This window comes from Chrysemys picta, chromosome 25, assembly GCF_011386835.1.
Source record: "Chrysemys picta bellii isolate R12L10 chromosome 25, ASM1138683v2, whole genome shotgun sequence".
NCBI lineage: Eukaryota > Metazoa > Chordata > Testudines > Emydidae > Chrysemys > Chrysemys picta.
The window spans coordinates 9,092,312-9,120,305 of record NC_088815.1 but is presented as its reverse complement, the minus strand read 5'-3'; the positions used below and the strand labels follow the sequence as shown (position 1 = coordinate 9,120,305).

Sequence of the window (27,994 nt, the reverse complement as noted above, 5' to 3'; positions counted from 1 at the left end):
TTTTACTTACTATATTCACAGATTCCCAGTATTTATAATTAATATTAATAATCAAAATATTTTGGAATCAGTCACAAATCTATAATATTTAGTGTTGATATTCCACCCTAGTTTTCCAGCTTGTTTTGTGAACTTTAACTTACTGTAAACACATTATTATGTGTTGTTAATTAATAATAAACCACCCCATAATTAATACATGAAGACTAATTAGGGCTTACATTGCACTTTACATTCTTAAAGTGCTGCTTGGCTTGTTCTTCTGTGTTTGCTGTGAGTGTGACTGTAAAATAAATATCAAATAACCTCTGGGTTTCTAACATTAATTATTTCTCAGACTTTTCAGCAATAGCCCAGAACACACAGATTTTTTCAGAGATATCATGACTTATGAGAAGCCTTTCACTCATGGGTTTCCGTAGTGTAGCGGTTATCACGTTCGCCTCACACGCGAAAGGTCCCCGGTTCGATCCCGGGCGGGAACATGGTCAATTTTTTTTATTTCTATTTTCTCAGTTTCATGCTCATTGAACATCAAGGTTTATTTAATCAATAAAAAAGAATCTTGATTTTAATTTCAAGTTAAATACCATGACCCTGCAGAGAATTCCTGTGGCCCCCTAGTGTTAAGCATTCTTCATTCATGACTGCTTATTAGAATAAAGGTTGATCATTACTTACAACTAAGCAATTAACAACTATTGTTTAAATTAAATTTTTGAATGAATTAAAAGAAAAAGAACACAGGCAGCTGCGTTGGCCGGGAATCGAACCCGGGTCAACTGCTTGGAAGGCAGCTATGCTAACCACTATACCACCAACGCGCTTCTGACGACCCTTCTCTGAGAACGCTACAGGAGAACAGCACAACTCTAGGAATGTACCATTTCCTATGTCTTGGAAGGGGGTAGTGACTACGAAAGGTATTCTGAGGACTAAACCAACGCCTGTGTGAGAAAGAGGGAGGGCTGGGCGAGAGAGAAGCCCAGAAGCCTCTTTTATCCTCCTCCCATTAGGTTTAGTTCCCTCCATGGACCCTCAAATCCCCGGCTGAACGATTCCATCCCTCTTCGGGAATCTTGGCTTCCCCTCCCCACGGTACAATGGTTGCGCCCAAGCTCCCCTATCCTCAAGAGTGGTTCCTCCCAAGCTCTTCTCCCGGGTGCCCCTCCCAGGGGCGGGCTGGTTCCTGGCGGACCTCCCCTCTCCACCCCGAGACCAGGGCGCTTCCGCGTCCGGGTTAAAGGTCGCGCCTGAGCAGGCCATCCCCCCCTTCCCCTCCCCGTTTCCGGGGCTGCTGTCTGAGTGTCCGGGACATGGAGCGGGAGTGAAGGCGCCACCGCCCCTCCCCTCCCCGCTGAGGAGCCGCCCCGGCCGGGGGAGGACGCCGAGCCCCGGGGTGAGTACGGGGGGGAGACGCCCCTCCCCGCCGGGGCTCTGACTCCCCCTCCCCAGCTTGAGGGAGGGGCGGGGTCACTGCCCCCCACATGAGGGGCGGGGTCACTGCCCCCCTCCCGCAGGGGCTATGGCGCGGAGGGGGGGGGCTCTCCCCCGGGGGCGGGGCTGTCTCTGGCTGGGCCTCTGTCCCCATTGCCCAGGAGGATGGGGAGCCCCCCCCCAGTGCCTGGGGGGGCGGGGGCTGTGTCATTGGCTCCCCCTCCCCAGATTTCCTGGGAGGAATGGGGAGCCTCGCCCCTATTGCCCTGGGGGTGGAGGGATGTCACTCTTCCCCCCCCCCCCAATCTCTTGGAGGGCGGGGGAGTCTGCTCCCCTGGCTGCCTCCTGGGGGTGCGGGTGGAGTGGGGGGGAGGAGGAATGTGCTCACTCCTTATTGTCGCAGGCAAGCGTCGACTCACCCTTTTGGCAGCTGGGCCGGAGGTTACAGTGACACACATTCCAGCTGCCCTCTTTGCTTGGCATTGCCTTGGCAGCCGGCTCCCTCCTACAGAGAAATAACCGCTTCTCTGGCCTGGCCTGTGACAGGAGCTTGGGCAGGGCTTCTCCGCCTTGCCGTTAATGCCAGTCGCTGTTGGCAGCTGCTCCATGCCAAGCCCTATTCCTCTCTGTGCAAGTTCTTATTGATTCCCCTATTTTGGGGTAGGTAGGTCTCGGAGCATCCAGACAACGCAGGGAACCATTTAAGGCTGTTGGGCCTGGGGGTGACAGCATCTTTGTGGGGCTTGCAGATGCAGCAGCAGTCCAGGGTCTTGCTGACGAGATTATAATTGCCCATCTTCTCAGCCTCTCTGCCAGATTTCTGATTTCTTAGGTCCCGTTAGTTTGGGTCATCTTCAGTTGGGAGCCATGGGCACTGCTGTGGCTCTTCTGCATAGAGTTTGATCCCCTAAGGGATTGTGAAAGGGTGTCCATTGGGTCAGACCCAATTCCAGTCCTGATGTGGTTCATACGCGCATCTAAAACTGTCCCCAAAATATTGGCTGTTTCTGCCTAGCCCCACTTTGAGCTTTCCGGAGTCAGGGAACATCATTGCCTGAAGCTCTCCCTGATGGAGAGGGCAAGTGAAATCGCCTCTGTACCTAGCCTCCCCTAGTGTACTGTTGGGTGATAAGAGGTGGTGGTTGTTTGGACAGGCCCAGGGGTCTGCTAGTGAAGGCTGTTAGTGCTGCAGATCTGGGGCGTATTTACAATCCAAAGCTCTACAAGGGGATGGGAGATGAGGGGGAGGTCCCATTGTACTTTCAGGATTTTCTTGGCTAGGATTTTGGGTGAGGGAAGAGTTATGCCTTAAAGACCCATTCCTCCTTACGGTCTTAAGGAGCAATAACATCTTGTAAATACCAATGACCCTGGACGTTTTGTCGCAGTCATCAGGGTGTTGCTGAGACAGAGAATTGCCAGCTCTGTAAACAAGAGGGGGTTATATTCTTGGTGGAGCTGGTGCCTGAAATATATGCAACAGACTTGAGTACTCTCTCTACTCTAGGGCCTTACCGCAATCTGGGCATTAAAGATTGAGATCATTCAGAAGATTTTAACTGGGAATTTGGCAGAAGGAAAAAGCTGCTGACTACCTGCATGGTTCACTGCATACTCTGAGCTTTGGTGCTGAAGAGCTAGGAAATCCACCTCTTAAAATATCTGGGTATTAATATCCCATATGGGTTAATTGGGATGGAACTGGACTGCAAAGCAAAGATATCCCCAGGAAGCTGCTCGGTAGGCCCCAGGCTGTGTCAGCAACATGATTGATGGAGGACTCCTTTTACAGTATTTCATTCCCATGCCAGGGGGAACTGCGGTTACATGAGATCTGTTCTTTCTCTCTCCTCATCTAGTTTCCTGTCTTGCCCAAGGCTCGCTGAGTAGTTAATGCAGAAGATAAAGAGGGTTCGTCTGGAAAACGAGACTGCAGGAAGTTGGAGAAGGTAACTTTCCTGGTCTCTATCGGGATCTTTGTGGCCTTTGGGACCAAGTGGTCAGAGGGCTACAATGAACATTCTGAATGAGTGATGGACACAATAAACCACCACCTGTTAATTCTGCCCATGGCATCCTGTGTCCAACTGTATTGAGAGTGCCTCAAACGTTTGAGGAAAATTACTTCTTTCCTACTGGAATTTAGGTTCCAGGCTTTAAAAGGTCTTTGTCTGCATTTGTCTACCCTAATGCTCCTCACTCCCCTACCTTTGCGGTTTCTCTTCGGCCTAACTTTCTTAAATTTCCCCCCTCCCCAAAACCTGCAGCCACGTAACCTTGTCAGATGTGGCAGATTAAGCAGGATGGTAAAACAGTATATTCGGACATCTTCAGACTCTTTTGTGTTGTGCCTGAGGAATACTGAACGTAGGATTAGAGGCTGACTGTTCCACTTCCACGGAGATCATCTTGGATCTTGGGCCATGTCTATGCTGCAGGGTCTTGAGCAGCATATTTATGGTGCTGTAACTATGCCAGTTTAACCCCATTGTGTAGACGCACTCTGCAGCGATGGAAGGGTTTTTTCCATTGCTGTGGGAAAACCACCTCCCCGAGTGACTGTAGCTAGGTCAACAGACGCATTCTTCCATTGACCTAAGCTGCATCTACACCAGGGGTTAGGTCGGCGTGGCTGTGGTGCTCGGGAGTGTGGATTTTTCTCACCCCTGAGTGCTGTAGCTATGTCAACCTAAATTTTAAGTGTAGACCAGGCCTCAATCACAGTGTGTTCTACAGACAAAATTCACCAGGAAGGGGAGCAGTGGGGTTAGTCACTGTGGAATGCGTGGTTGCAAGTATGTAAAATCTGGGTGTGAATGGACTGTCCTGGACTTAGGTCCCTGAAACCTGATCTGGCCTTGAAAGCCCTTCTTGCGAGGAGCAGTGTTGTTTGAATGATCACGTCACTAACCTTGAAGAGGCTTCACCAATTGGGTGGGAATTAGCTGTAGGGTGGAACGTCTTCACTTGCATGAAAGCTATTTTGTTTTACCAGCTGAGCAGACTTTTAAGATCCAAGCTGCCGTGGGATTTGGGAAGAGAGGCGTGTACCCAAATCACTGCTCTATCCCTCTTTATATCCTTATGTTCTCTGTGATGTATTTTTGATAGGCAGCCGTTTGCCTTGAAACACAGTATTAGTTACTTTGAAGGGGAAGGACATTAGACTGAATTTAATTCCCCCTGCATGGTTCTGCATTCACACCGGACAGACTCAAGAGTGTTGACACTCTGCAAAGTCTTGGGAGAAAGTTCCTCAAAGCTTGGTCCAATGTTTCATCCCGTTGTCCGCTGTCTCTGCCACTTTGGCTTTACTTCTGCTGCCTGCCGTGGCCTGATTGGAAAGTACTTTTCTTTGTTTAATTTTCAAGCTGTGATTTGTTTTGTTGGTTGGCTTCAGGGTCATAGATATTAGGAGTCGTGGGGAGACGTTTATTTTGAGGTCTCCTTTCTGTAGCGTCCACATTGTATTTTGCTCTCTGCACCACTGAGAGACTCAGGAATTGGAAGCTGCCATTTTACTCAGTCGCTGTAACTTAACGGAGCCAAGCTGTATTTTAGTTCAGTTTTTCTGGCCTCGTGTACTGTGGTCTGGTCTGCTGGTTATGCAGAGCCCACTCCGCTTTCTGGGTCTCAGGCAGCAGATTCTGTGTGTGGTTTGGATTGCTACTTGCCTAATCTCAGGTTAGTCTCTCAGAATGAAGTCCGGAGAGTAACAGATTGGAGGAGGAACTGTAGACTTTCCTTTTCCCTCTTGGTTAAAGGAAAAGAGGTTTGTGTGTTTGACATCACAAGAGGTATTTATTCATTAAGAGGGAAATCGAGTTGTCATTGTGCTTGACCGTTGAAAGGCATAATTCTATAGGACAGAATGTCTAATTGATAGTCAAATGAGATCAAGATGTAGGGAAGAAAACTTTATTCTGAAAAGGCTAGTGGAAGGTAGTGGGGAGTCCTCCAGGAATGCAGAAAGATTTCCTGGCAGAATCATTTGTGAGATAAAGTGGATTGAGATGAAACGATCTAACACTGGTTTATGAATTAACCACCCACCCTCGACTCCCGCCAGAATCAAATTGGGAGAGGGCTTGTTCAGGTCCTACAAGGTGCTGAGGCTGCACTTTCAGAGAGTTGGTGTATATTTCATGCAAATTAAATACTCAAGTCTGACAGGCACATGGTAGGATGGTCTCCTGTTGGAATGCAGACAAATCTCTTAAGGGGCAAGCTGCACTCCCTCATTTAAGAAATGTGACTTTAAAAAGGAAGTCTTGGTTAACGCTGGGCTGTTTAGAACAGGGGGCTTTTTTAAACTCCTATAGACCTTATTTACTACATTGTTATATTGATGCAGCATCCAGGATGGTGATTCTGTCAAGGTGATGAGACCCCTCTGGTTTCATTTATTTTCCAGCAAACTGAAATCTTTGTCCCAGAGTAACAGAGCTTTGACCCCATAAGATGACCATGAAGAAAGATGGTCCAGCGGTTAGGGTGTTAGCCTGGGACATGGGTTCCTTCCCTGCTCCAGCACAGGTTCCCTCAGTGTGTCAATTCCTATTTGTAAAGTAGCACTTGATAAAAGCATTGGCCTACCTCCTGTGGTGGTGTGAGGATAAATACGTATTGAGGTGCTCAGATACCATGTTAATAGGTAGGACTAGGAAATAATAAAGGGACTAGTGCTGTGGTGATTTGAGGGTGCCATTGCAGAAATGTCACTTTTTTAAGAAGAAAATGAGCCTTGCAGATTAGCTTGCTCTTGGGTTACCTGGATCTATGCTCCCTGGGCCCTGGTTCCACTGAAAATAAGGTCCCCGCTCTGACTTGTGGGCCCTTGCCTCATCTGGAATAAGGTTGATCAAGGGCAGTGTATCCTGCTTCTGGACTGTGCAGATCCCAGAAGTGCCTAATGGCTGGAGGGGCTGAACTGGAAGGTTTTATGACTATGGGAGATGGGTTGTGGGTTTTATATAATGTGATACTTGGGAAATCAATGAGGGATTCCTGCTGATTATGCAGTAGGAGTCCAGGATCTGCATTATTCCTGTGCCACTTTCCATTAGCCAACTCAATTGCACTGGTATCTTATTTTGTCATTTGTGCCACTTCACTCCCGGTTGCAGCAGCACTTCAAGTAAGGCAGGTGTCATGCCTTCGCTAAACCTATTTGAGATGCTTATCTGATCTCTGCAGGACTGGAAGGGGACTTTACTTCTGTATTCCCACAGGTCAGAAGTTTCTCTGTGCTCACCCATACATTGATGGTATCTTCCAATCAGGACCTATCCCATCTAAATGCCTGGAGTATGTTTCGCTTAGGTCAAATGATTAAGCACTTGCTACACCAGGTGCTTTCCTGCCCTGACTGATTTAACAGTTGACTTTTTTCCTGGAAGAAGTCCTGCAAATGAGTCTTGGGCTCAGTTAGCATCCTTTACCAAGTTGGGCGTGGGAGATGGAGTATTCCTTTCCATCTGGTACTGTTTGTTTAACTGGTAACCTTTATGAATGTGTAGGTAACTTTAGGATGTGTCCTTAGACGTTACCTGAATGCTCAGAGCTCCCTGTGAGTGAATGGAATGTGCCTAATCCGATTCCCCACATTAATTCATCTCCCCCACCTTCTTTCTCAGTTTCTTGACCAGTTCCGAGGGGGAAGAGAGGATGACTGCAGTGGATGCGCTGTCAGACAACACTGAAGTGGTCGAGATGGAGGACGCGCCTTCCCAGTTCCTGGTGGAGAAGCATTCATGGGATGGGCTGCGTGACATCATTCACAGCAGCAGGAAGTATTCAGGCATGATAGTGAACAAGGCGCCCCATGATTTCCAATTTGTCCAGAAAACAGAAGAATCCAGCCCACATTCTCATCGCCTTTACTATCTGGGTAAGCCTGGCTTCAGCCAGCCACCTTAATTAGTAGGTCACCTCGATAGTCCCTTGGCAGAGCCAAACCTGTCTCTGTCAGGAGGGTAAGCTTTGTTGGCTGATGTCTCCATTCATCGCTAGGCAGCCCGATGCCAGAGAGGAAGGGGGAAAAGAGAGGATGGTCTTGTGGTTAAAGCACTGGATTGGGACTCAGAAGATTTGGGTTCAGTTCCTGGCTCTGGTGTAGGCTTCTTGTATGATCTTGGGCTAGTCTCTTAATCTCTCCATGCCTCAGTTCCCCATGTGTTAAATGGAGATTAGCCTGCCTCTCTCCTACCCTTTGTTTAGACTGAACACTCTTCAGGGCAAGGACTAGCTGACCGCTTACGTATAGTGGCTGACCCAAATAGGGCCCCAGCTTGGAACCTCTGTGGGCCACTGCCTCTTTTCCTTTCTCAGGTGGACTTGGTTTGTCAGTTCTCCGAACTATGGAGTATTACCTCAAAAAAATGGGGATAATTTGGTTCTTTAAGCAGGTTGGCTATCCAGGGACCTGATAACTCGCCCTATGGTTATTGTATCCTTGCAAGCCCAGTGCATTTCATTGATTGGCCAGGTGATATCAGTTTTTTTCATAGAGGCAGCCCATCAGGCAGTCTTGTTGCTATTTTGCCCAATAAACTGGAAGAGCCTGACCTCCCTGTGGGTGTTGAGGATAAATCGGTGCTTGTAAATACTTTGACAAGAGGAAAAATAACTAGATACGGGTTGGGTATTAATGATGTTTCCTAGAGAAATATTCTGTTCCTTACCAGAGACTTGAGAGAAGACAGATCTTTGTGCTGTACCAGTTTATCGTTATAGGCAGAACCATGATGAAACTAATAAGCAACAGTTAAATACAGTGGCTGGATTTTATAAGGGCTGGATAATTTTATGGTCCGTAATAATTAGTTTTACAGGCTGTGAAAGGGAAATATTTCATGCTCCAGGGCAAAAGCTGATCATTACAGGGCTCAGTAAAGAACTTCCCCCACGTGCGACACTCCACACAACTGACCATGTTTCCCTGCAGTGGCCCCATTTTCCTTTGAAGCCTTGGATACTGGATTTGATGGACCAATGGTATGACCCATTCTGGTAACTCTAGCGTGCCTGTGACTGTTACTTATTGTAGTCCTCCGTACATTTTCATAGAGAAATTAGTGGAACAGGCACCCTGCAAACAAGTTAAACAGATGTGTTAAGAGGGAGGGAAAAGCATGTGGGTTCCTTAGTGAGAGAGTATGGACAATAATGGCTCTTCATTAATGAAGTTTGTCCATGTGTCAGACCAGAATACACACGTTAGATCCCCTTGGTGCTGGTTCTTTGGTGTAAGTGACAAAAGGTAGCCAGATGTTTAAGTACAGTAGGACCTCAGAGTTATGAACACAAGAGTTATGAACTGACCGGTCAACTACACACCTCATTTGGAACCAGAAGTACGCAATCTGGCAGCAGCAAAGACCAAAAAAAGAGCAAATACAGCACAGTACTGTGTTAAACGTTAACTATTAAAAATAAATAAAGGGAAAGTTTAATTTTTGTGGACAAGTTAAGGAAACTGTTTCTGTGCTTGTTTCATTTAAATTAAGATGGTTAAAAGCAGTGTTTTTCTTCTGCATAGTAAAGTTCCAAAGTTGTATTAAGTCAATGTTCAGTTGTAAACTTTTGAAAGAACGACCACAGCGTTTTGTTCAGAGTTATGAACAACCTCCGTTCCCAAGGTGTTTGTAACGGAGATTCTGCTGTAGTTGGCTTCTGAGTCTCATTTAATGTTAGTAATTTTTCTCCATCGTGTCAGGAGTTTCTAATTCATCGTCCTAGCTGAAGTCGCACAGTGGAATGACGATGATGATTCTAGTACCCAGTGTTAGATGATATATCCATATGTTTGATGTTTAATTTTCATTGCTCCCCAAGAAGATATATGGAACACAGGAGCAGATTAGATGTTGGCCGACTACATCTCTACCTCGATATAACGCTGTCCTCGGGAGCCAAAAAAATCTTACCACGTTATAGGTGAAACCGCGTTATATTGAACTTGCTTTGACCCACTGGAGTGCGCAGCCCCACCCCCCCGGAGCACTGCTTTACTGTGTTGTATCCAAATTCGTGTTATAGCAGGTCTCGTTATATGGGGGGAGAGGTGTATTTCAAAGCAGTGTCTAGTAATTCAATTTCAAAATATCTTAACTTCAAGGCATTCCCACAATATAGGGTAAAACCTTCCTACTCTTTTACAGCCTCATTAAGCTGGGGTTGAGTTGCCTGTTCTGTTTGATCCGTACTGCAGTAGGTAGTTATTGTGAAGAATCTGATTCTGGTTTAAGAGCTGTGCCTGTTGACGTTTCACCAATATGCTTAAAAGCAGCATACCAGTATTTTCCCACGGTTAGCATAAGTATTGCTTTCCAAGCATCCGTGTGGATCTTATTGGCGTATGCCCATTGAGGAGTGGGGAGGAGCGAGCAAATATTTTCTATTTGACCTTTGGAAAACTTTGATATCAGAACTGAGCATCTTTTCGACTTCATTTAAGGACCAAAATACAAAGTATGGAAAACTGGGGGACAATTCTTTTGCAGATACTGACAGTAGAGTCGTCCTAGATAATATTAGTACAGTACGAGAATATCCATAGATCGATCTGGAGGTTCACAGGTGGTTGTAGTCACGGCCTAGAGAATGCATCTGTAGTATTGTCTGTGTCCCTGACTGCAGCCTGTTCTGTTTGAACATGTTAGATCTTTCCTGGGCTGTTCCCATAGATTCTCGTGTTGTATCATGGCAGATGCTGCTTATATTAAACACCACATGCTCAGCATTTCAGTGTTTCTGCATCTCTGAAGATTCTATGCTTATAAGTTGCTTTGCTTCCTGAGTTCTTATAACTATATTTAAATGTTAATTGTTGTAAAGTGAATTTAGTGACAGAATAACAGGCTTGGAGACTGAAGGCTTCCTCTTCTGCACAGAATAGATGCCACAGGGACAGTAGCATGGGAACCTTCCCCCACATGGCATCCTGTCAGTGTACTACAGCCTTGATCTAGAGCATCCCCACCAGTAAAGGTGAAAGGAAACATTCATTGTCTCTGGTGCCTCTGCTGAAACTGCCAACATAGTTGCCAGCTGTGTTAGGTTTTTGAGGTTGGAAATTGGACCGGCACAAATAACTTCATTTTACCATGGCCACTGAACAGCCAGCAGATAGCAATGCCTTTTGGCCAGTATTCAACAAAGCCCCATTTGAACCTGGTCTCTAGGACCTAACGCTGTAACAGGCTGGTTGTGTTTGTTGGAACGCTCTTTCCGGGTAGCAGATCTTCGTTGTGCTGAGGAATGTTAAGAGGGTTCTGCTGACTCGGACACACCAGCTACAGGGGTCAGCTCGCTAGAGTGAGGATCTAGGGTGGCGGCTGAGCAGACTGTAGAGAGGAACCCTAGGAGCCGCCAAAGCTGGGAGAGGGTTCGAGTAGGACTTAGTCCTGTTGAAAAAATTGCATGTTAATAAAATTAAAGCATTTGGACCCTATGCAGTAAGTGGACTGTGTAAGAGCAGGTTGAGAAAAACACCTCTTAAAAAGTTCCTGAGCCATCTAGTCTTCCTGAATATTTAAGAAAATGGCCTTGTGTATCTGCCTTTCCTGGGTTAGTCCTGGCCGACTTCTCTGAAATTGCCCTGATTGTTTTGTTTTGTTCTTCCATACAGGGATGCCATATGGTAGCCGGGAGAATTCCCTTCTTTACTCAGAGATTCCCAAAAAGGTACGGAAAGAAGCCCTGCTACTCTTGTCATGGAAACAGATGCTGGATCACTTTCAGGTGAGGCGCCTCAACGTACTCTTTGCTGTGGTGGTGCGTGGGGACCCAGGCTGACAGTAGGATGTTGGAGTGGTAGCTGGTATGTTGGAGTTCGGTGAAGTGGCATGTAAGGCCAGGAACCAGGAGCAGGGCTTGGTGCTGTGGGCATGGCATTGGTAGAGTGCTGTGTGGGAAGATGCCTTCCCCAGTAATACAGGAGAGTGGCTGGTGTGCCAGGCATGGGGCTGGCAGTGAGAGCATGGAACAGGGGCTGGCAGTGAGAGCATGGAACAACAGCTGGCAGGGCAAGGACTGGTTTAACGTACCTAAGTCTCCTGTTGCCTGCAGCCTACCTCCAGTTATAAACCAGTAACATAAACTGTTGGGAGAATAGACCAGAGCTCTGGCTGTCTTGGCCAGACTCCCCCACCTGCCCTCCCTCCATTTGCACATTGATTACCATGTTTATTTTTGGTAACTTTGTACTTTTATCAAATGTGTAGAATAAGGATCAATCTGCCGTCTGCATTCTACACATACATTGCCAGCTAGACTCACATAAACCAGATTGAATTAGGAAGGGAAATGGATTCCCCCTCCCTATCTTCACAGGGGCCTGGTGTTCTGGTACCATTAATAATTTGCCAGCCTCAGCAACAAGAGGGTGGAAGGTGTGGGACTGGCTTTTGACTTCTCAGGTCTTCTGCTAAGCAGAGATTTCAAGTGCCTGGAACTACACTTGGCTCTTCTCAGTCCCCTTGAAACTAACTCAAGAGTCCTGGAATAGCAGTTGTTTGCAGTGTCTGACTTGGAAGCTGTATATGAGAGGACATGGATAATGTCATTAGGTGAATTGGCTGCTCCTAATTTGCATAAACAAGCGGCAGCTCTTCCTCCGTTTTAAGGTGGAGGTGCCATTCATAGACTACAGGTCCAAGCCTTTGGCTCAGATTTGGTTGGGGACATTGCAATTGGAAGGTCATGGGGGTGTAGCCTTTGTGGGCCACGCTTTCACACTAACAATGGTGGTTGCCATGCTGTAGGACTGCTGGCTGCATTTGGCTAGTGGGTTACATTCTGGCCACTCCTGGATTAGCTGGTCTCATTAATAAAGTGTTGCCATTCCTTCAGACCTGCAGATTGTCTCTCTCTGTCGTTCGCAACCAGGCAACCCCTCACCATGGGATGTACTCTAGGGAAGAAGAACTCCTGAGGGAACGCAAGCGTCTTGGGGTCTTTGGAATCACTTCCTACGATTTCCACAGCGAGAGCGGCCTCTTTCTTTTCCAGGCCAGCAACAGCCTCTTCCACTGTCGAGATGGGGGCCAGAATGGCTTCATGGTGGGTCTGCTAACGGCTGTTTGGGAGGTTTGAGGGATTCCGCAGTTCAGAGTGGTGTTCCCATAGTGGACACCTCTTGAGTCAGACCTTGGCTCTGGTCTACCATCAAGTCTTGTTTTCTTGGTCTTGGTTCCTTTGTGGGTGGGCTGGAGCTATCGAGAAGTTTGTGCCTTTGTTTGAAGCTGAAAGCAGAATAGGGGCACATCATGTGCCTTATTTCCCCAGGTGTCTCCAATGAAGCCGCTGGAAATCAAGACCCAGTGCACGGGACCTCGAATGGATCCCAAGATCTGCCCTGCCGACCCCTCCGTCTTTTCATTCATCAATAACAATGACTTGTGGGTAGCAAATATCGAGACAGGAGAGGAGAAACGGATGACTTATTGCCATAAAGGTAACCAGAACTGCTCTTCCACATCTGGAGGAGAATCACCTCTTACAACAAGAGTCTGACCAGAATGATTTACTCCTGTTTTTCATCTGAGTCTCATTCCCTTTCTGGATCAGTCTTTCTATTAACTTCAACCGCTCTGCTCTCTTTTATCTGCAGGTTTATCCAACGTGTTAGATGACCCCAAATCGGCAGGTGTAGCCACATTTGTCATCCAGGAGGAGTTTGATCGGTTCACAGGGTACTGGTGGTGCCCCACAGCCACCCTAGAAGGTCAGTTCTCTGCTTAGCCCTGGAGAGGCCAGGCTGCATTGGTAACATAATTAATGGCCCCTTTAAGGTGCTGAGTTCCAAGTCATTCATTATGGGATGTGCACTGTGTGCTGGTAAATATTTGTGTGAATAGTTAGTAGGTGCGGCATGACCCTAAGGGAGATGTGGAAAACCAGTAGGCCCAGTATGTGCTGCTGTGGTGGTCCTTGCAAGTCGATACAATTGGGAAACTGCATGATGGCAAATGGACCTATCTTGTCTTGTCCTAGGTTCAGAGGGTTGGAAAACGCTGCGGATCTTGTATGAGGAAGTGGACGAGTCAGAGGTGGAGATAATTCATGTTCCTTCACCTGCCCTGGAGGAGAGAAAAACGGATTCCTATCGGTACCCCAGGACAGGTCAGTGAGGCGCAGGGGAGCGACTAATGCAGCTGCTGCCTCATGCAGGCTGAAGCATCATCTGTGCTATCGACTTTGCATTATTAATCTAGATACTTACCAGGATTTAGGAGAAGGTCCGTAAATATTCAGGACAGTCTCTGAATCTGTCAGCACAAAGTTCATTGCAGGAAGGACAGCTAAAGTCCAACTTAAGTAAAGGGATTGCTGTTACGAGATGGAGGGTATCCCTTTGCCATATTGCTGAGTGCACTTGGAATCCCACCTTCTCCATGCTGGGAATGCTTGTCCCTGCATTCATTCACATGGGCAGGCATACTTCTCCACACATGGAATCTCTTATCTCCACACCAGCAATGCCATTCCCCAGGTGTATATCCACACAGAGCCAGATAGCATCAGGTTTAGATTTTTGTTCTCCTGGGATGCTCCGACCGCTTGCCATCTGATAATGGTGTTCTCTCTCATTGCTTCTTCCTCTGCAGGTAGCAAAAATCCCAAGATCTCATTAAAACTGGCAGAATTTAAAATGGACAGCCAGGGAAAGGTAAGCCGTGACTACTGCAACAGGAGCGACAGAGACACTGTGGCACCGTATAGACTAGCAGACGTATTGGAGCATAAGCTTTTGTGGGAGAATACCCACTGATATTTGCAACAGGAGGGTTCTCCCGTCAGCATAGGTAATCCATCTCCTTGAGGGGCGGTAGCGAGGTCGACCAAACTTTTTCCGTTGACCTAGCACTGTCTAAACCCAGTGTTCGTTCGGCTTAGCTACGTTTCTCAGGGATGTGAGTTTTTCACACCCCTCAGAGACATAGCTAGGCTGCTGTAAGTTTTCATTGTAGACCAGCCCACAATGTTGAAACATCCTAGTTTTTTAATACTCTTTTGGTCTCTTGTTGCAGATCGTGTGCGCTCAGGACAAGGAGCTGGTGCAGCCTTTTGCCACGTTGTTCCCTACGGTGGAGTACATCGCCCGGGCTGGATGGACCAGAGATGGCAAATAGTACATAGTTTTTCTACCACACACTACCCCCCACCCGCCCCACCAGTTTACTGAGCTATTACAGCCACTCACTGAAGAAATTTGCCTGTCACCTTCCACCATAAAGGCCTGGTTTTAAACCCACAAAAGCCAGTCTTGGCTGCCTTGACTCAGCCCCTGCAATAATATGGCCTTACACAGCACATGTAGTAACTGACCAAGTGGAGGACAGAGTGAAGGGCTTCACGTTTTCTAGCTTTTGTGGGTTTTAAGCCAGAACCGTAACACTGCCACAAGTGTAAATGACAGTGATGTAGGGTTACCATATTTCAACAAGCAAAAAAGAGGACGGGAGGAGCCCCGCCCTAGCCCCGCCCCTGCCCCTCCCACTTCCCGCCCCCCCAGAACCCCCAACCCTCCCCCCGTTCCTTGTCCCCTGACTGCCCCCTCCTGGGACCCCTGCCCCTAACTGCCCCCCGGGACTCCACTCCGTATCTAAGCCTCCTTGCCTCTTGTCCCCTGACTGCCCCAACCCTTATCCACACCCCCACCCCCAGACAGACCCCTGGGACTCCCACGCCCCATCCAACCACTCCCCACCCCCTGACAGCCCCCCCCCAGAACTCCCAACCCATCTAAACCCCTCTGCTCCCTGTCCCCTGACTGCTCCGATCCCTCTCCGCACTCCTGCCCCCTGACAGCCCCCCCCAGAACTCCCGATCCATCTAAACCTCTCTGCTCCCTGTCCCCTGACTGCTCCGATCCCTCTCCACACTCCTGCCCCCTGACAGCCCCCCCCAGAACTCCCGATCCATCTAATCCTCTCTGCTCCCTGTCCCCTGACTGCTCCGATCCCTCTCCGCACTCCTGCCCCCTGACAGCCCCCCCCAGAACTCCCAACCCATCTAAACCCCTCTGCTCCCTGTCCCCTGACTGCTCCGATCCCTCTCCCCACTCCTGCCCCCTGACAGCCCCCCCCAGAACTCCCGATCCATCTAAACCCCTCTGCTCCCTGTCCCCTGACTGCTCCGATCCCTCTCCCCACTCCTGCCCCCTGACAGCTCCCCCCCAGAACTCCCAGCCCATCTAAACCCCTCTGCTCCCTGTCCCCTGACTGCTCCGATCCCTCTCCCCACTCCTGCCCCCTGACAGCTCCCCCCCAGAACTCCCAGCCCATCTAAACCCCTCTGCTCCCTGTCCCCTGACTGCTCCGATCCCTCTCCCCACTCCTGCCCCCTGCCCCCCCTTACCCTGCTGCTCAGAACAGGGTGTTGGGCTCTGTGCCAGCCGGACACATGGCTGAGCTCCCCTGCACAACACAAAACCCGGTCCCTGGCCCTGCACAGGGTTGCCGGAGCGGGCTGCAGGAGGAGGAGCTGCCGGCCGGCTCAGAATGCAGGGAAGGGGGGGTGGGAGGAGGAAGCTGCTCCGGAGTCCAGCCCGGGACTTTCCTGCAGCCCTCCCAGCCGCTCGCTCTGCCTGGGGGGAAATCCCGGACATTGTGAGTGCTTTACAAATTCCCCCCGGACGCTATTTTTAGCACACAAAAGGAGGACATGTCCGGGTAAATCCGGACGAATGGTAACCCTAAGTGATGTATTAAGTGTGACCCCTCTCCCCCGGGAATTCAATTAAAATTCCATGACTAGGACAGTTAACCCATAGGCACATGGACACAACACTCCTGATAGGAAATGAGAACTTTATAAAGGGTCACATCATTAAATGGAACAATGATTTGTCCTGCCGCTGTCTGTGACCATGCCAGAGGCATTAGAGGAAGGTGAAAAATTCCCACAATGCACCTAGTCTTTTGTGCATTCTGTATATTGGGAGAACTCCTTTATCTCCGCAGAGCCAGCGTACACTTCTGGAACGTTAGTCTCTCAGCTGGTGTAGCTGTAGAAGTTGTTAATGGTCATAACATCCAGCCCTGAAGGACTGAGTGAATCTGTATTGGGGAACTTCTTGTTTGGCTAGATGGGAAGGGGTTCTTGTATTAGGGTGTGTGTATTTTCTAAGGGGTGCCTGGAAGATTTAGCTACATGGTTCCCGACATGCTTTACTTTGACAGTATATCGTTGTTTCCAAGTACAGCAGAAAAATAGTCCAGAGACCTTGGAGGTGAAGGTCCCGGCTCAGTGATTTGCTTTTCCAAGTACAAGAACCACGTCATGTTCATTTTTTCCCTTCCCCCACGCAAACCTGGATGATTCTCAGACATGCTGTGGCTCTCTTTTTCTTTAAAATTGTTACAGGACCCCAAAATAGCATCTGGAAAAAAATTCTTTCCTACTAAAATCTCTTTAATTTTGCTTAAAAAGCTTGCTAAGGTTTTGGCCGGCTTCAATCCAGATCATACTTGTTTTGGCTATTTATAAATTGTTTTCAGGAGATGTAATTTCTGTGGCTGATCAATAACTGGAGCATGCTGCACTTTCCTTTGGGCCTGTTCTTGATTAATTCACCATGCCCTAGCGCTAGGTTTACTCAGCGTTACATAGGAACCACAAGGCAGCGTTCTACTTCATGATACAACTGCCATGCACTAGGGCTCGTCGAGGTAGGCAGTACTCATTCGTTTATGAAATCAGGTCATGATCAGCAGGGTATCGTTCATGGGAGAACCTGCTCCTTCATCTTTCCCAGTTTTATAAACCCCTTCTGTTGTGGACACAGGCCCGAGGGGTGTCCAAACCAAGCAATGATGACCTGCCTCCTCTAGCCAGGAGGACTGCAATAGAGCACCACTCCTGATTAATCAGCGGTCTCCCTTGAGAGAGACGAAGCTGAGACTGGAGCAACTCCTTCAGTTTGCACTGATCTTTGGTCTGTTCCTTTCCCCACTCGCATAGCCAGGCAAAGGAAGCTGCAAAGTGGTTATTTTAGTTTCTCGTTTTGTTTTGGGGGCTCATGATAATACAAGTGGCCCTTGCTACCCAAGGAGCGGGGCTGCCCACTGAAAAGTTAAATTCTAAAAATGCAGCTCTGCTAATTGAGTTTCTTTGTAAATGGCCATTCTAGCAAATTCCCAAACAACCTGCCTGTATGTTACCCATGTACAATACCATGGATGCCTTGGGATTCAAATTTATGAGTCTTTCCAATAAATATGTAAGGCCGGAATGAGGGGGAGCCTAAATCCCCTTCTCGGCTGAGGAAAAGCTAGTGTGTTCTTGACATCCAAGATCTCTGTTCTGCAATGCTGTCAGTTTCACCTTTGCTAACTTCTTTCTTTCCAAGCGCCTGGGCCATGTTCCTAGACAGACCTCAGCAACGGCTCCAGTTAGTTCTCCTGCCTCCAGCGCTCTTTATCCCAGTACCAGAAAGTGAGGAGCAGCGCATCGAATTTGCCAAAGCCGTGCCAGAAAACGTCCAGCCATACGTGATCTATGAAGAAGTCACAGATGTGTGGATAAATGTAAGGGCACGGGGCTGTCCCAAATTAGAAATGGGCCTCTGGGTTTTCCCCCATCCTCTTGAGTGTGAGACGTGCAACCAGCTTGGCCTTTGCCGATGCAGGTAGCCCTAGGAGACTGATAAAGTCCATGGTTACTCTGGCCCATGTCAAACTCTGATTGTTCAAAGGACTGGTAGTGGGATAATAAAGAACGGTCACCTCTGGGTTACTGGTTCAAGCCTAGGTTGGAAAAGACAGTTCATGGCAGTTGAATGGCCAGAGTGAAATGAGTTAGTGAGTCTGACTCTTAATAGACAGCTCTCCTCCTTGCAGACCTCATTCGCTGTGGTGCTAATTGACTTCTTCGTGAAGGTTCTGGCAGAGAGGTCAAGGAGGGAAGGGATCTTGAAGAATGAACTATCCCCAGCCCTAGAATTGGTTCCTCTGTCAGGGTTTAGGTAGTTGATGGACACGGGACGAGGGGACAAACAGGACTTCAGTCCCCGGGGCTGTCAGTCTGACGCAGCTTGGCTTTAAAAAATTACACGGGAGGGGTGAGGGTGGAGGGCGTGTCTGCTGGACATGGGCATTTGAAAGGCCTCGTGGGCTCACTTGTGTCCTGGGGCCAGATGGAAAGGCTGACGTGCCTGGTTTTTTGAGCACGCAGGGCTTTCCTTTGGTGAGACGGTAAGTGAGGATCCGGCTTTCCCCACCATCTGTCATTTTGATTTCCCATGAAAGTGCAGGGGTTAGTGTTGGCTCCCTAAGCTGTGCTTCTGTGTTATTCCAGCATAGAGGCTGCCTGGCTCATGGTGCTTTTGTCCATCTCTTGTCTGCTAGGTTCACGATATCTTTTATCCTTTTGCCCAACTGGAGGGTGAGGAAGAAGAGCTCCGCTTCATCCGAGCCAACGAATGCCAGACCGGTTTCTGTCACTTGTACAGAGTCACCGCCATCCTAAAGCAGAGCACCTATGACTGGACTCAGCCATATGTCCTTAGCGAAGGTGAGTGCAAATCCCCTCCCAACTGCGAGGAATATTCCCTCTCCTTTCTGCCTCACCCTCGTCAGGAGGGCATTTCCGAATGTACTCTGCTCTTGCTCTCCGGCAGTGGGGATCTGTGTCTCATCCTTGCACTCCCTCTTTTCTAGAAGACTTCAAATGTCCTATCAAAGAGGAGGTCGCCCTGACCAGTGGGGAATGGGAGGTGTTGGCGAGGCATGGATCCAAGGTACCGGTTACCTTTCTTTTCTCTTGCAGTGCTCTGCTTCTGTACTCACTGCCCACAATCCTAGCATGTACCTTGTGCTACAGGCTCTTGGGACCAGCTACAACCGTTTAGGCTTCATTTTGTTTCTAGTTTCCTTTTTTATTGCTGCCTTCGCTTCCCCCAGGAGCACTGTAGCCGAGTGCACAGAAAGCTGATTGCCTTTAATCAGGTCTCTTATTGCTCCTTCTGGGAAACCACGTGGATCAGGCCATAAAAAGGAGTCGAGTGAGGTTTAATAGCCACAAAAAGACATTCTGTGCAAACCCATCGTGGGGCTGGATTGCGGCATTTTAACCCCAAAAGGCATTTGGGAATCGGGGACGTTACCTGGTGCTTGGAATTATCTGCTTCCATCTAGCTGATCCCTCTGCCGAGCGTTTTGAGAAACAGGCTGGGGAATTTAGTGTGATGGTGGAGAGGAGGGAACTGTGTGTCTACAGAATAGCCAGATAGGTGTTTTATTAGCCTGCTGCTGACTTATGGAAGGCCCGGTTCCTTTCTGCTTTAAGAATGAGGTGGCCCGCAACCTAATCGCTCCGACCCAGTCGGTTTCAACTGAAATTACGAGCCTGTCTGCTCAGCCCCAATTAACCTGGATTTTCACTCACTTCACACTCTTGAGGGCATGCAGCTAGTCTCAGCGGCTTTTCCCCGCTCTGGAATTCCTCTTCTGTCCCTCACCCAGAGAAGCCACGTGGGATGTCCTGTTCGTTTTGGCCACGGTATTGTTCTGTGCACACGATGGCTGAAATTGTACTGGCAGCAATTATTTCAACGCGTTGGTTGCTCTGCAGGGTTCTATCCCTGTCTTCTTGGCTAATGTAGATGGATTTCTTCCTCCCTCTCTTCCCCCCCCCCCCCGCGCCATGCTGGCCAAACTCTGTTGCAGACCCCAACGAGGCTGGGCTAAGAATAGCATTCGGGATTCAGAAACCTTAAGTTCCCTGTGAAGTTTCTAAAGCGGGCGGCTAGCTATGGAGCTAAGCGCTGCTAGAACTCAGATTAAAAGCCCTATTCTAGTCTAACGTTACAACTCTTAACGCAGCGTGACCTCCTCCAGGCTGGCCGGCCAGATCGTTTTAGAAACGGCTTGATCTGGACCGATGACTAAACAGAGACATGCAGTTGAATTAGTTTGGGGACTCTGTCATGGGGTAGTGGCTATTCCGCCCCCCGCAAGGAGTGTAGAGCATGAACGTATAGCATGGTGGTTGGACAGAAATGTTGGAGGTGCGCGCTGGTCAGGGAAGCAATGCTGGAACGCTGGGTAGATGCATCTGTGCTCCAACAGGGTTTCAGTCAGAACGAACCGAGCCAGAACACCCTTTTTTCCTGGCTTTGCTCTTTAGCACATAGGCACAGTGAGGCTTCCCCTGGACAGCTGGCTGTCTCCTCCGGTGCAAAGGACTGGGCTTTATCCTGTCTTACAGAACATACACAGTGCTTCTAGAACTTACCAGCTCAACAGATCTCATGCGCTAACCATTAATACCACAAGCACCCTGTACCGCTGCGATGTGTTTGATTAAGGTATATCTCCATATATAAAGTCAGCTATCTCATAGAACTGGAAGGGACCTTGAAAGGTCGTTGAGTCCAGTCCCCTGCCTTCATTAGCAGGACCAAGTACTGTCCCTGACTTTGCCTGGTGACAGATCGTTGCAGTGGGGGCAGGGAGCAGTCAGCTGTTTTCCCTTTGACACTGAGCCCTCTGTTCTCTTGGCAGATCTGGGTGAATGAGGAGACGAAGCTGGTGTACTTCCAAGGCACGAAGGACACCCCATTGGAGCACCACCTCTATGTGGTCAATTACGAGTCCCCGGGCGAGATTGTACGGCTCACCACACTGGGCTTCTCTCACAGCTGCTCTATGAGCCAGGTCTGTTTGCCCCGTCCATAGGATACCATGTAGGCTCCCTATCTTCCGGCTAGTATGAGTCCTGGCTAGTAATGATCCATGAGGGCTCCCTTAGATGCCGTGGCTGCTTGCTGGACTCTGATGGGAGTGATCCGGTGCCTACCATGATCTCCTGATGGGACTCCATAGATACCATCATGGGAAGTAGAGGTCCCTGCTGGTGCTCATTTGGAAGGCTTCATGATGGACTTACTCCTCTGGAGGAGTAGTGTGATGTTAACATGCCCCAGAGAGGAAGGCATGGGGGGGGTTTGGGGCGGGGGGGGGAATAAGCGTTGGCTAGTTCTCAAGGCCCTGGTAGGGATACAGACCCCCACTGAAGTGGCCTGAGGGAATAACCATCTTCGCTTAACCCCCATCAACTGTTTCTTGCCTGTAGAACTTTGACATGTTCATCAGCCACTACAGCAGCGTCAGCACCCCGCCCTGCGTGCACGTCTACAAACTGAACGGCTCGGCTGACGACCCGCTCCACAAACAGCCCAAGTTCTGGGCCAGCATGATGGAAGCAGCCAGTAAGTCTTCCCCAATCCCCTCTGTGCTAGGCGACCTAGCCAGGAGAGCATCACTGATACCAGTAACTGAACGTGAGGGAAAGGGAGAGGCAAAGACCGGTAGATGGCAAATGACCTGGCTGATTTCCACCCTCCCATGGTGAAGTTGTGAAATCCTTGGAGAGATCTCTTCAGTGGATTGCTTGACGCAGACTGGGCATTGCTGGAGCCAGAGGGGCCCTAATGCTATACATTGGTACTACCCACCCCTTGCAGAAGTTGTCACACTCCTTACAGGGTGCCAGGTTGACGGCTGCATGTGAATCTGGGGTTCTTTCCTGTGATGTTCTGCAGAGACGGGATGGGTGGGGATCCACTGACCGCTTCATCCAAGGAATGTGTGTAGCTGCTGGCTCCTCCTGTACTCCTGCTTTTGGTGCCCATAAAGAATTATTTTCAGCTCACAGCAGCTGTTGCACCCTGCTGGGAAGGCTTTCTCCCTCCACCCCATCCTCTTCTCCCCTTACAGGGTCACACTGGGCTGTGCATGGAACGAGGGGCTCGGAGCACAGCTTGGTGAAGTTTTGTATTGGGTTGTCCCAGCGCTGCGGGTGGTCAGTTCCCAGGTGCGGTTGGAGAGGGGCTCTTGTAAAGGAGGTTTTGCTAAGATCTGGGACAGTCCGTTCATCCTGAAAGGGAAGGTGGGGAGGGACCCCCGGTCTGAGGCACGTTGGGCAAAGGTTGAACTCACCTGGTTTGGGCTGGGGAGGATGATGAAAGCATGTTGTCCTTAGCCTGGTAGCTAGCGTCTGAACTGTTTCCCGCAGGCTGTCCTGCAGATTACATCCCCCCCGAAATCTTTCACTTCCGTACCCAGTCGGACGTAGAGCTCTACGGGATGGTCTACAAACCTCATAACGTCCAGCCTGGAAAGAAGCACCCCACGGTGCTGTTCGTCTATGGAGGCCCTCAGGTAACGACCCAGCCACGGCCAGGACCAACCGCTGACCTTGGCTCTCCTCCGTGAGCTTGGTGGTGCGGTCCAGGACAGAGCTCTCCATAACTCAGCTCTGCCAGGGAGGGGGAAGCACTCTGCATGATTGGAATTGGACAGCTTTGCCTGGAGTATTGTAAACCCCCTTTGGTGAACTGCAGATGGCTTCTCCCATTTAATCCAGAATTGCATAACTTCCCTAGTTAATGGCTTTTGCCCATCTGGCAAAATTGGTTGCCCAGCTCAGAACCTGATGGAATCTGGGAAGGCCAAGACTAGCTTTCTGCTAGTACAGAGCCCAGCCGCGCTCAGTTGCTACTGTTGGGGGCCTCTAATGGCTGAAAGGCTAAAGATTTCACTGGGGGAACGTTCCATGTGACTTGTCCTTTCTCCTGCTCTAGGTGCAGCTAGTGAATAACTCCTTCAAAGGTATTAAGTACCTAAGGCTCAACACGCTAGCGTCTCTAGGCTACGCAGTGGTGGTGATTGATGGAAGGGGCTCTTGCCAGCGAGGACTCAAATTTGAAGGGGCCCTTAAAAACCAGATGGTAATATCCTGTTTTACGGTGTCTCCTTTCACTTCCTTCCCTCTTCCCGTCTCTTAGAACAGCCTGACTGTGTGTGTGTGTATTTCCCTCACTGCCTTGTTTGGTGTCTCTTCAGTTACAAGGGAGGAGACAAACTGACCTTACACCTTCCTGTTGCCTCCTCCTAGGGTCAGGTGGAGATAGAGGACCAGGTGGAAGGTTTACATTACGTAGCAGAAAAATACGGGTTCATTGACCTGAGTCGGGTAGCCATACATGGCTGGTCTTACGGGGGCTTCCTCTCCCTCATGGGCCTTATCTGTAAGCCCCATGTATTCAAGGTGAGTCTGGCTGGGGTCGGGGGTCCTTCTCTAAGTCCCTGCTGCCTCTGGGAGGAATAATACTGGGCAGGGAGGACTAGGGCTCTGAACCTGTCAGTGGCCTTTACTCTTTGTTGCCCTTGGTGGCTTGTGGACCCAGACTGTAATGAAGTGTGAAAAGTCCCTTCACCTCAGCCTGCTGCTAGCACGCCAGAGCTCCTCCCCAGAATCCGGCAGGTCAGCGTGCATCACACTTGCGCTCTGGGTTTCAGGCTTGGCATGGGGGACTCAAGCAGGTGGGGTTTAGGCACTGTGCAGAGGGAGACACTAGAGTGTGCTGAGCCAACAGATTATTTGTCTGATCATAGCACCTAAGAGCCCCAGTCCTGGGTCAGGACCCCATTGTGCCAGGTGCTGTACAAAGACAGTCCCTGCCCCAAAAAGGTTTAATGACATTGCATCCCCCAACGACTGGCTGTAGCATGGCTTCCCATGAGACTGTCACTGCCAGCACTGCAGTAGTGATTTTAATTCTTGAATTGGAAGGAAAATAACACATGGGGGAAGAAATTCACCAACCATCCAGACCTCTAAGTCCCTGACTCCCTGGTTGTGGGATACTCCAGTGCAAATGACCAGGGTTGGCAGGGGAGAATCACCACCCCCCATTACCTGTTTGGCAGGTTGCTATAGCAGGTGCCCCTGTCACGGTTTGGATGGCGTACGATACTGGATACACCGAGCGGTACATGGATGTCCCAGAGAACAACCAGCAAGGTTATGAGGCCGGCTCGGTGGCGCTGCATGTAGAAAAACTCCCCAATGAGTGAGTACTGCGGGGTTGGATGCTCATAATTGGAAGCCCACCCTCTGGGCACCTGCACTGTGAGGAGTGGTAGAGAATCTGTAATGCTTTCTGGTGTGTGGGGCGGGTGTTGACGTTCTTAAAAAGCTTACAGGAGTAACCCTTCCTGGTTTGTTGATTGTGCCTTGGGTTCTCCTCCCTGGTTCCTGAAACTCCGCTCTGCCAGCACTGGCCAGTGTAGAGCGTGTCAGGTACACTGGCCACCAGTTAGCACCAGTGAGTCCAAGTCTCCCAGGGAGAAGAGTCCTGGCCAGAGCAGGACACATCACCTTCCTGCATGGTTGAGCTGAGCTCCCTTACTTGGAAGGAAGATGATGACCAGGGAGTCTAGCTAGAGGGTCTAGTTGGGGAAGAGTCTGTTCAGCTTGGAGAACATCTGTTCGGAGGGCCCTGAAGGTTTGTTTGGGTGGTTCCAGGCCCCATTTAGCCTTATTTCTGCTCGGCTCATCGCTGCCTTCTGCAGCGAGCCAGGGTGGCATCGTGCTCACCACAGGGAAGAGGCAGGATTCCAAGCCTGTGGCACTGCGCCATGCCAAGTGGGCTAGGGGCTGGCTGGCAGCTCCCTGCTCAGGGCTCCTGCAGGGCTTTGCTCTGATTCTCATCCTGTCCCATCTCCAGGCCAAACCGCTTGCTGATCCTCCATGGGTTTCTGGATGAAAATGTGCACTTTTTTCACACCAACTTTCTGGTCTCCCAGCTAATCCGGGCTGGAAAGCCTTACCAGCTGCAGGTAGGAGGGACTGGAGTGAGGTGGGAAGGTCTCTTTAGCCTGGAGGCAATGGAAAACTCCCCTCCTCCACCCCCCCCCCCCCCCAAGGGGAAATATGAGTGGAGCATGGATGCTCTTTCACCTGGAGAAGCTGAGTTCTCTCTCCTATGACTTCCTGTGGGACTGGCTTGTTGGCAGCTGACTGCACAAGCCTGGCCAGTAGGTGGCACTCTGTCACTGCTTGATCCACTGCGTGTTCCAATACTGAGTCGTAGTTTGGAATCTGGACTCTCACCTCTTGGCTGGTGTTTGTCCTTCTTCCCTTGCACTCTACGGCTGGGAATCTCATTTCCCCAGGTGGCCTCTGCCCTCTGGCAGTAGATACTTCTGTTGATGCCACTGAGTGGGCTTCTCAGGCCTTTGGCTCGCAGATAGCATGCCACCGTAATGGAGCGCCGGGGTCGCTGTCTCTCTGAACCGTCATTTGCTCCCCTAAAATGGACTACATCTTCTGAACCGAGCGGCAGGCTAACGGGAGGGAATGGCTCCATGTCTAGTTGGTAGCCGGTATCAAGCGGAGTGCCCCAAGGGTAGGTCCTGGGGCCGGTTTTGTTCAATATCTTCATTAATGATCTGGAGGAAGGCGTGGACTGCACCCTCAACAATTTTGCAGATGACACTAAGTTGGGGGGGAGAGGGAGATATGCTGGAGGGTAGGGATAGGATACAGAGGGACCTAGACTAATTAATTAGAGGATTGGGCCAAAAGAAATCTGATGAGGTTCAGCAAGGACAAGTGCAGAGTCCTGCACTTAGGACAGAAGAATCCCATGCACTGTTACAGACTAGGGACCGAGTGGCTAGGCAGAAGTTCTGCAGAAAAGGACCTAGGGGTTACAGTGGACGAGAAGCTGGATACGGGTCAACAGTGTTCCCTTGTTGCCAAGAAGGCTAACGGCATTTTGGGCTATATAAATAGGGGCATTCCCCTCTATTCAACATTGATGAGGCCTCGTCTGGAGTACTGTGTCCAGTTTTGGGCCCCACACTACAAGAAGGATGTGGAAAAATTGGAACAAGTCCAGTGGAGGGCAACAAAAATGATTAGGGGGGCTGGAGCACATGACTTATGAGGAGAGCTGAAGGAACTGGGATTGTTTAGTCTGCAGAAGAGAAGAATATGGGGGGATTTGATAGCTGCTTTCAACTTCCTGAAAGGGGGTTCCAAAGAGGATGGATCTAGACTGTTCTCAGTGGTACCAGATGACAGAACAAGGAGTAATGGTCTCAAGTTGCAGGGGGAGGTTTAGGTTGGATATTAGGAAACACTATTTCACTAGGAGGGTGGTGAAGCACTGGAATGGGTTCCCTAGGGAGGTGGTGGAATCTCCTTCCTTAGAGGTTTTTAAGGTCAGTCTTGACAAAGCCCTGGCTGGGATGATTTAGTTGGGGTTGGTCCTGCTTTGAGCAGGGGGTTGGACTAGATGACCTCCTGAGGTCCCTTCCAACCCTGAGATTCTATGATTTATTCCTAGTTAACGGCCATCCCTTTTGCTTCTGCGCAGATCTACCCCAACGAGAGACACAGTATTCGGTGCCCCGAGTCCGGAGAGCATTATGAAATCACACTGCTGCACTTTCTACAAGAATACCTCTGAGCGCACAGGCCTCTGCAAACTGTTGGACACTGACAGCTCAACTCTGCCTCCTGCCGCTGCCCCCCCTCCCCAGCCCAAAAGCCTCCTCATCCAGTGGACAAATCACTGAGTGCCCACCCCCAAACGGGGGTGCTGCCTCCAGTGAGGGGGAGGGTGGAAATCACCCCTCCAGTTTCCTCTGGACAGTGCCACCTTCCTTCACTTTCCAGCTGGAGCTCTGCCCTGCTCAGCCGCTCTCCTCTCTGGCCTGGCTGTTAATGCTTTATTTTGCTGCTACTCCCTCTACGCTGGGAAATCAGTGGAGTGTCTCCAGAGGCGGAGGTCTGCCTCTTTCCTTTTTCCTTCCACTGCACCTCCACTCACCTGCAAGAACTCCGTGCCTGTGCTGGAGATGGACGAGGCAAATCAGCAAGCTGCCTTAAGCCAGGAGGGAGAGGGTGATCCCCTGCTGCGTCCTGTGGAGTCTGATCACTGCTGCTGCTTCCTGGCCCGTACGTGACGAGCGTCTGAGCCCTGGGATCTGAGAAGAGCTCCGTAAAAGCATGCAACACTAGTCGTGTTTTTTTTTTTCTTAATTTTGCATAGCAGATTGGGGGAAGCAGCTGGGGTTGGCGACAGTCAGCATCCTCGGGCACCTTTCTCCGCTCGCGGGCAGAACCGTGCCAACAGAGAGCATGGCAGCTGGCGACAGCCAGGTCAGCACTCGCCTCTACAGAAACCGCAGCAGCAGCATCTGGATTTTGCCACACACAATGGATATTTATGCAACTACTCCCCCCCCCCCCCCCCTTCTCTCTCCTTCCCGCCCCTCTACCCTTCTTCGTGCTGTGTCCCGACCCTGCCTTTCTCTCCTCACCCGTGCCCTGAGCTTTCAGACGTGCACTGAAATTGGCCGTGCTTCAGTTCTCTGCGGGTCAGTGACTGTTTCCCTCGCGCATCTCTTTGGTGAACACTCTTCTGGTTTTTATTTTCCTACTCAACGGGAACTGCAGTTCCAGGGAGGGGGGGGGTCGAGCAATTGCACCTCAGGGTCGCACCCGCCCCCGCAAGCCAAGGGTTCTGCCAGGGGCGAAGAAAAAAAGAAACCCACCCTAATGAACCACATCAACTTGCCCTCGAGTATTTTAAGTGCGTATTATGAAAAGAAAATATTTTTATGGATTCTTATTCTTTTATAATTATGAGTGTACGATGTAGCGACTCATTAAAATATTGGAAGCAGACCCAGCAGTGCTCTCCCTGGTCTTCAGACTGCCTGGGGAAGCTCGGGGAGGGAAGCAGTGTCTC

The 27,994-nt window shown here is 49.8% G+C and overlaps 1 protein-coding gene and 2 non-coding genes across 6 annotated transcripts; 2 read left to right on the top strand and 1 right to left on the bottom strand.

Annotated features, from left to right (window-relative positions):
- Window positions 1-412: 412 nt before the first annotated feature.
- Window positions 413-485, top strand: TRNAV-CAC (transfer RNA valine (anticodon CAC)). Its single transcript has one exon. It is a non-coding gene; the product is annotated as a tRNA-Val (tRNA).
- A 267-nt stretch (window positions 486-752) lies between these two features.
- TRNAG-UCC (transfer RNA glycine (anticodon UCC)) lies at window positions 753-824 on the bottom strand. The gene has a single exon. It is a non-coding gene; the product is annotated as a tRNA-Gly (tRNA).
- A 410-nt stretch (window positions 825-1,234) lies between these two features.
- Window positions 1,235-27,930, top strand: DPP9 (dipeptidyl peptidase 9). 4 transcript variants are annotated; one of them, XM_065578436.1, is made up of 21 exons: window positions 1,235-1,399; window positions 3,297-3,386; window positions 7,074-7,327; window positions 11,069-11,181; window positions 12,328-12,501; window positions 12,727-12,895; window positions 13,052-13,165; window positions 13,435-13,563; window positions 14,049-14,110; window positions 14,472-14,572; window positions 17,795-17,972; window positions 18,792-18,957; window positions 19,107-19,183; window positions 20,949-21,101; window positions 21,520-21,655; window positions 22,462-22,607; window positions 23,030-23,176; window positions 23,344-23,496; window positions 24,159-24,301; window positions 24,959-25,070; window positions 26,615-27,930. In XM_065578436.1, exons 2-21 carry the CDS (start codon window positions 3,331-3,333, stop codon window positions 26,705-26,707), a joined length of 2,676 nt encoding a protein of 891 aa, XP_065434508.1. In that variant the 5' UTR covers window positions 1,235-1,399; window positions 3,297-3,330; the 3' UTR covers window positions 26,708-27,930. The 4 variants fall into 4 exon arrangements, with proteins under 4 accessions (XP_065434508.1, XP_005281230.2, XP_005281232.2 ...); XM_005281173.4 differs by having other exon boundaries at window positions 12,292-12,501; window positions 19,104-19,183; XM_005281175.4 differs by having other exon boundaries at window positions 1,252-1,399; window positions 19,104-19,183.
- Window positions 27,931-27,994: the final 64 nt, after the last annotated feature.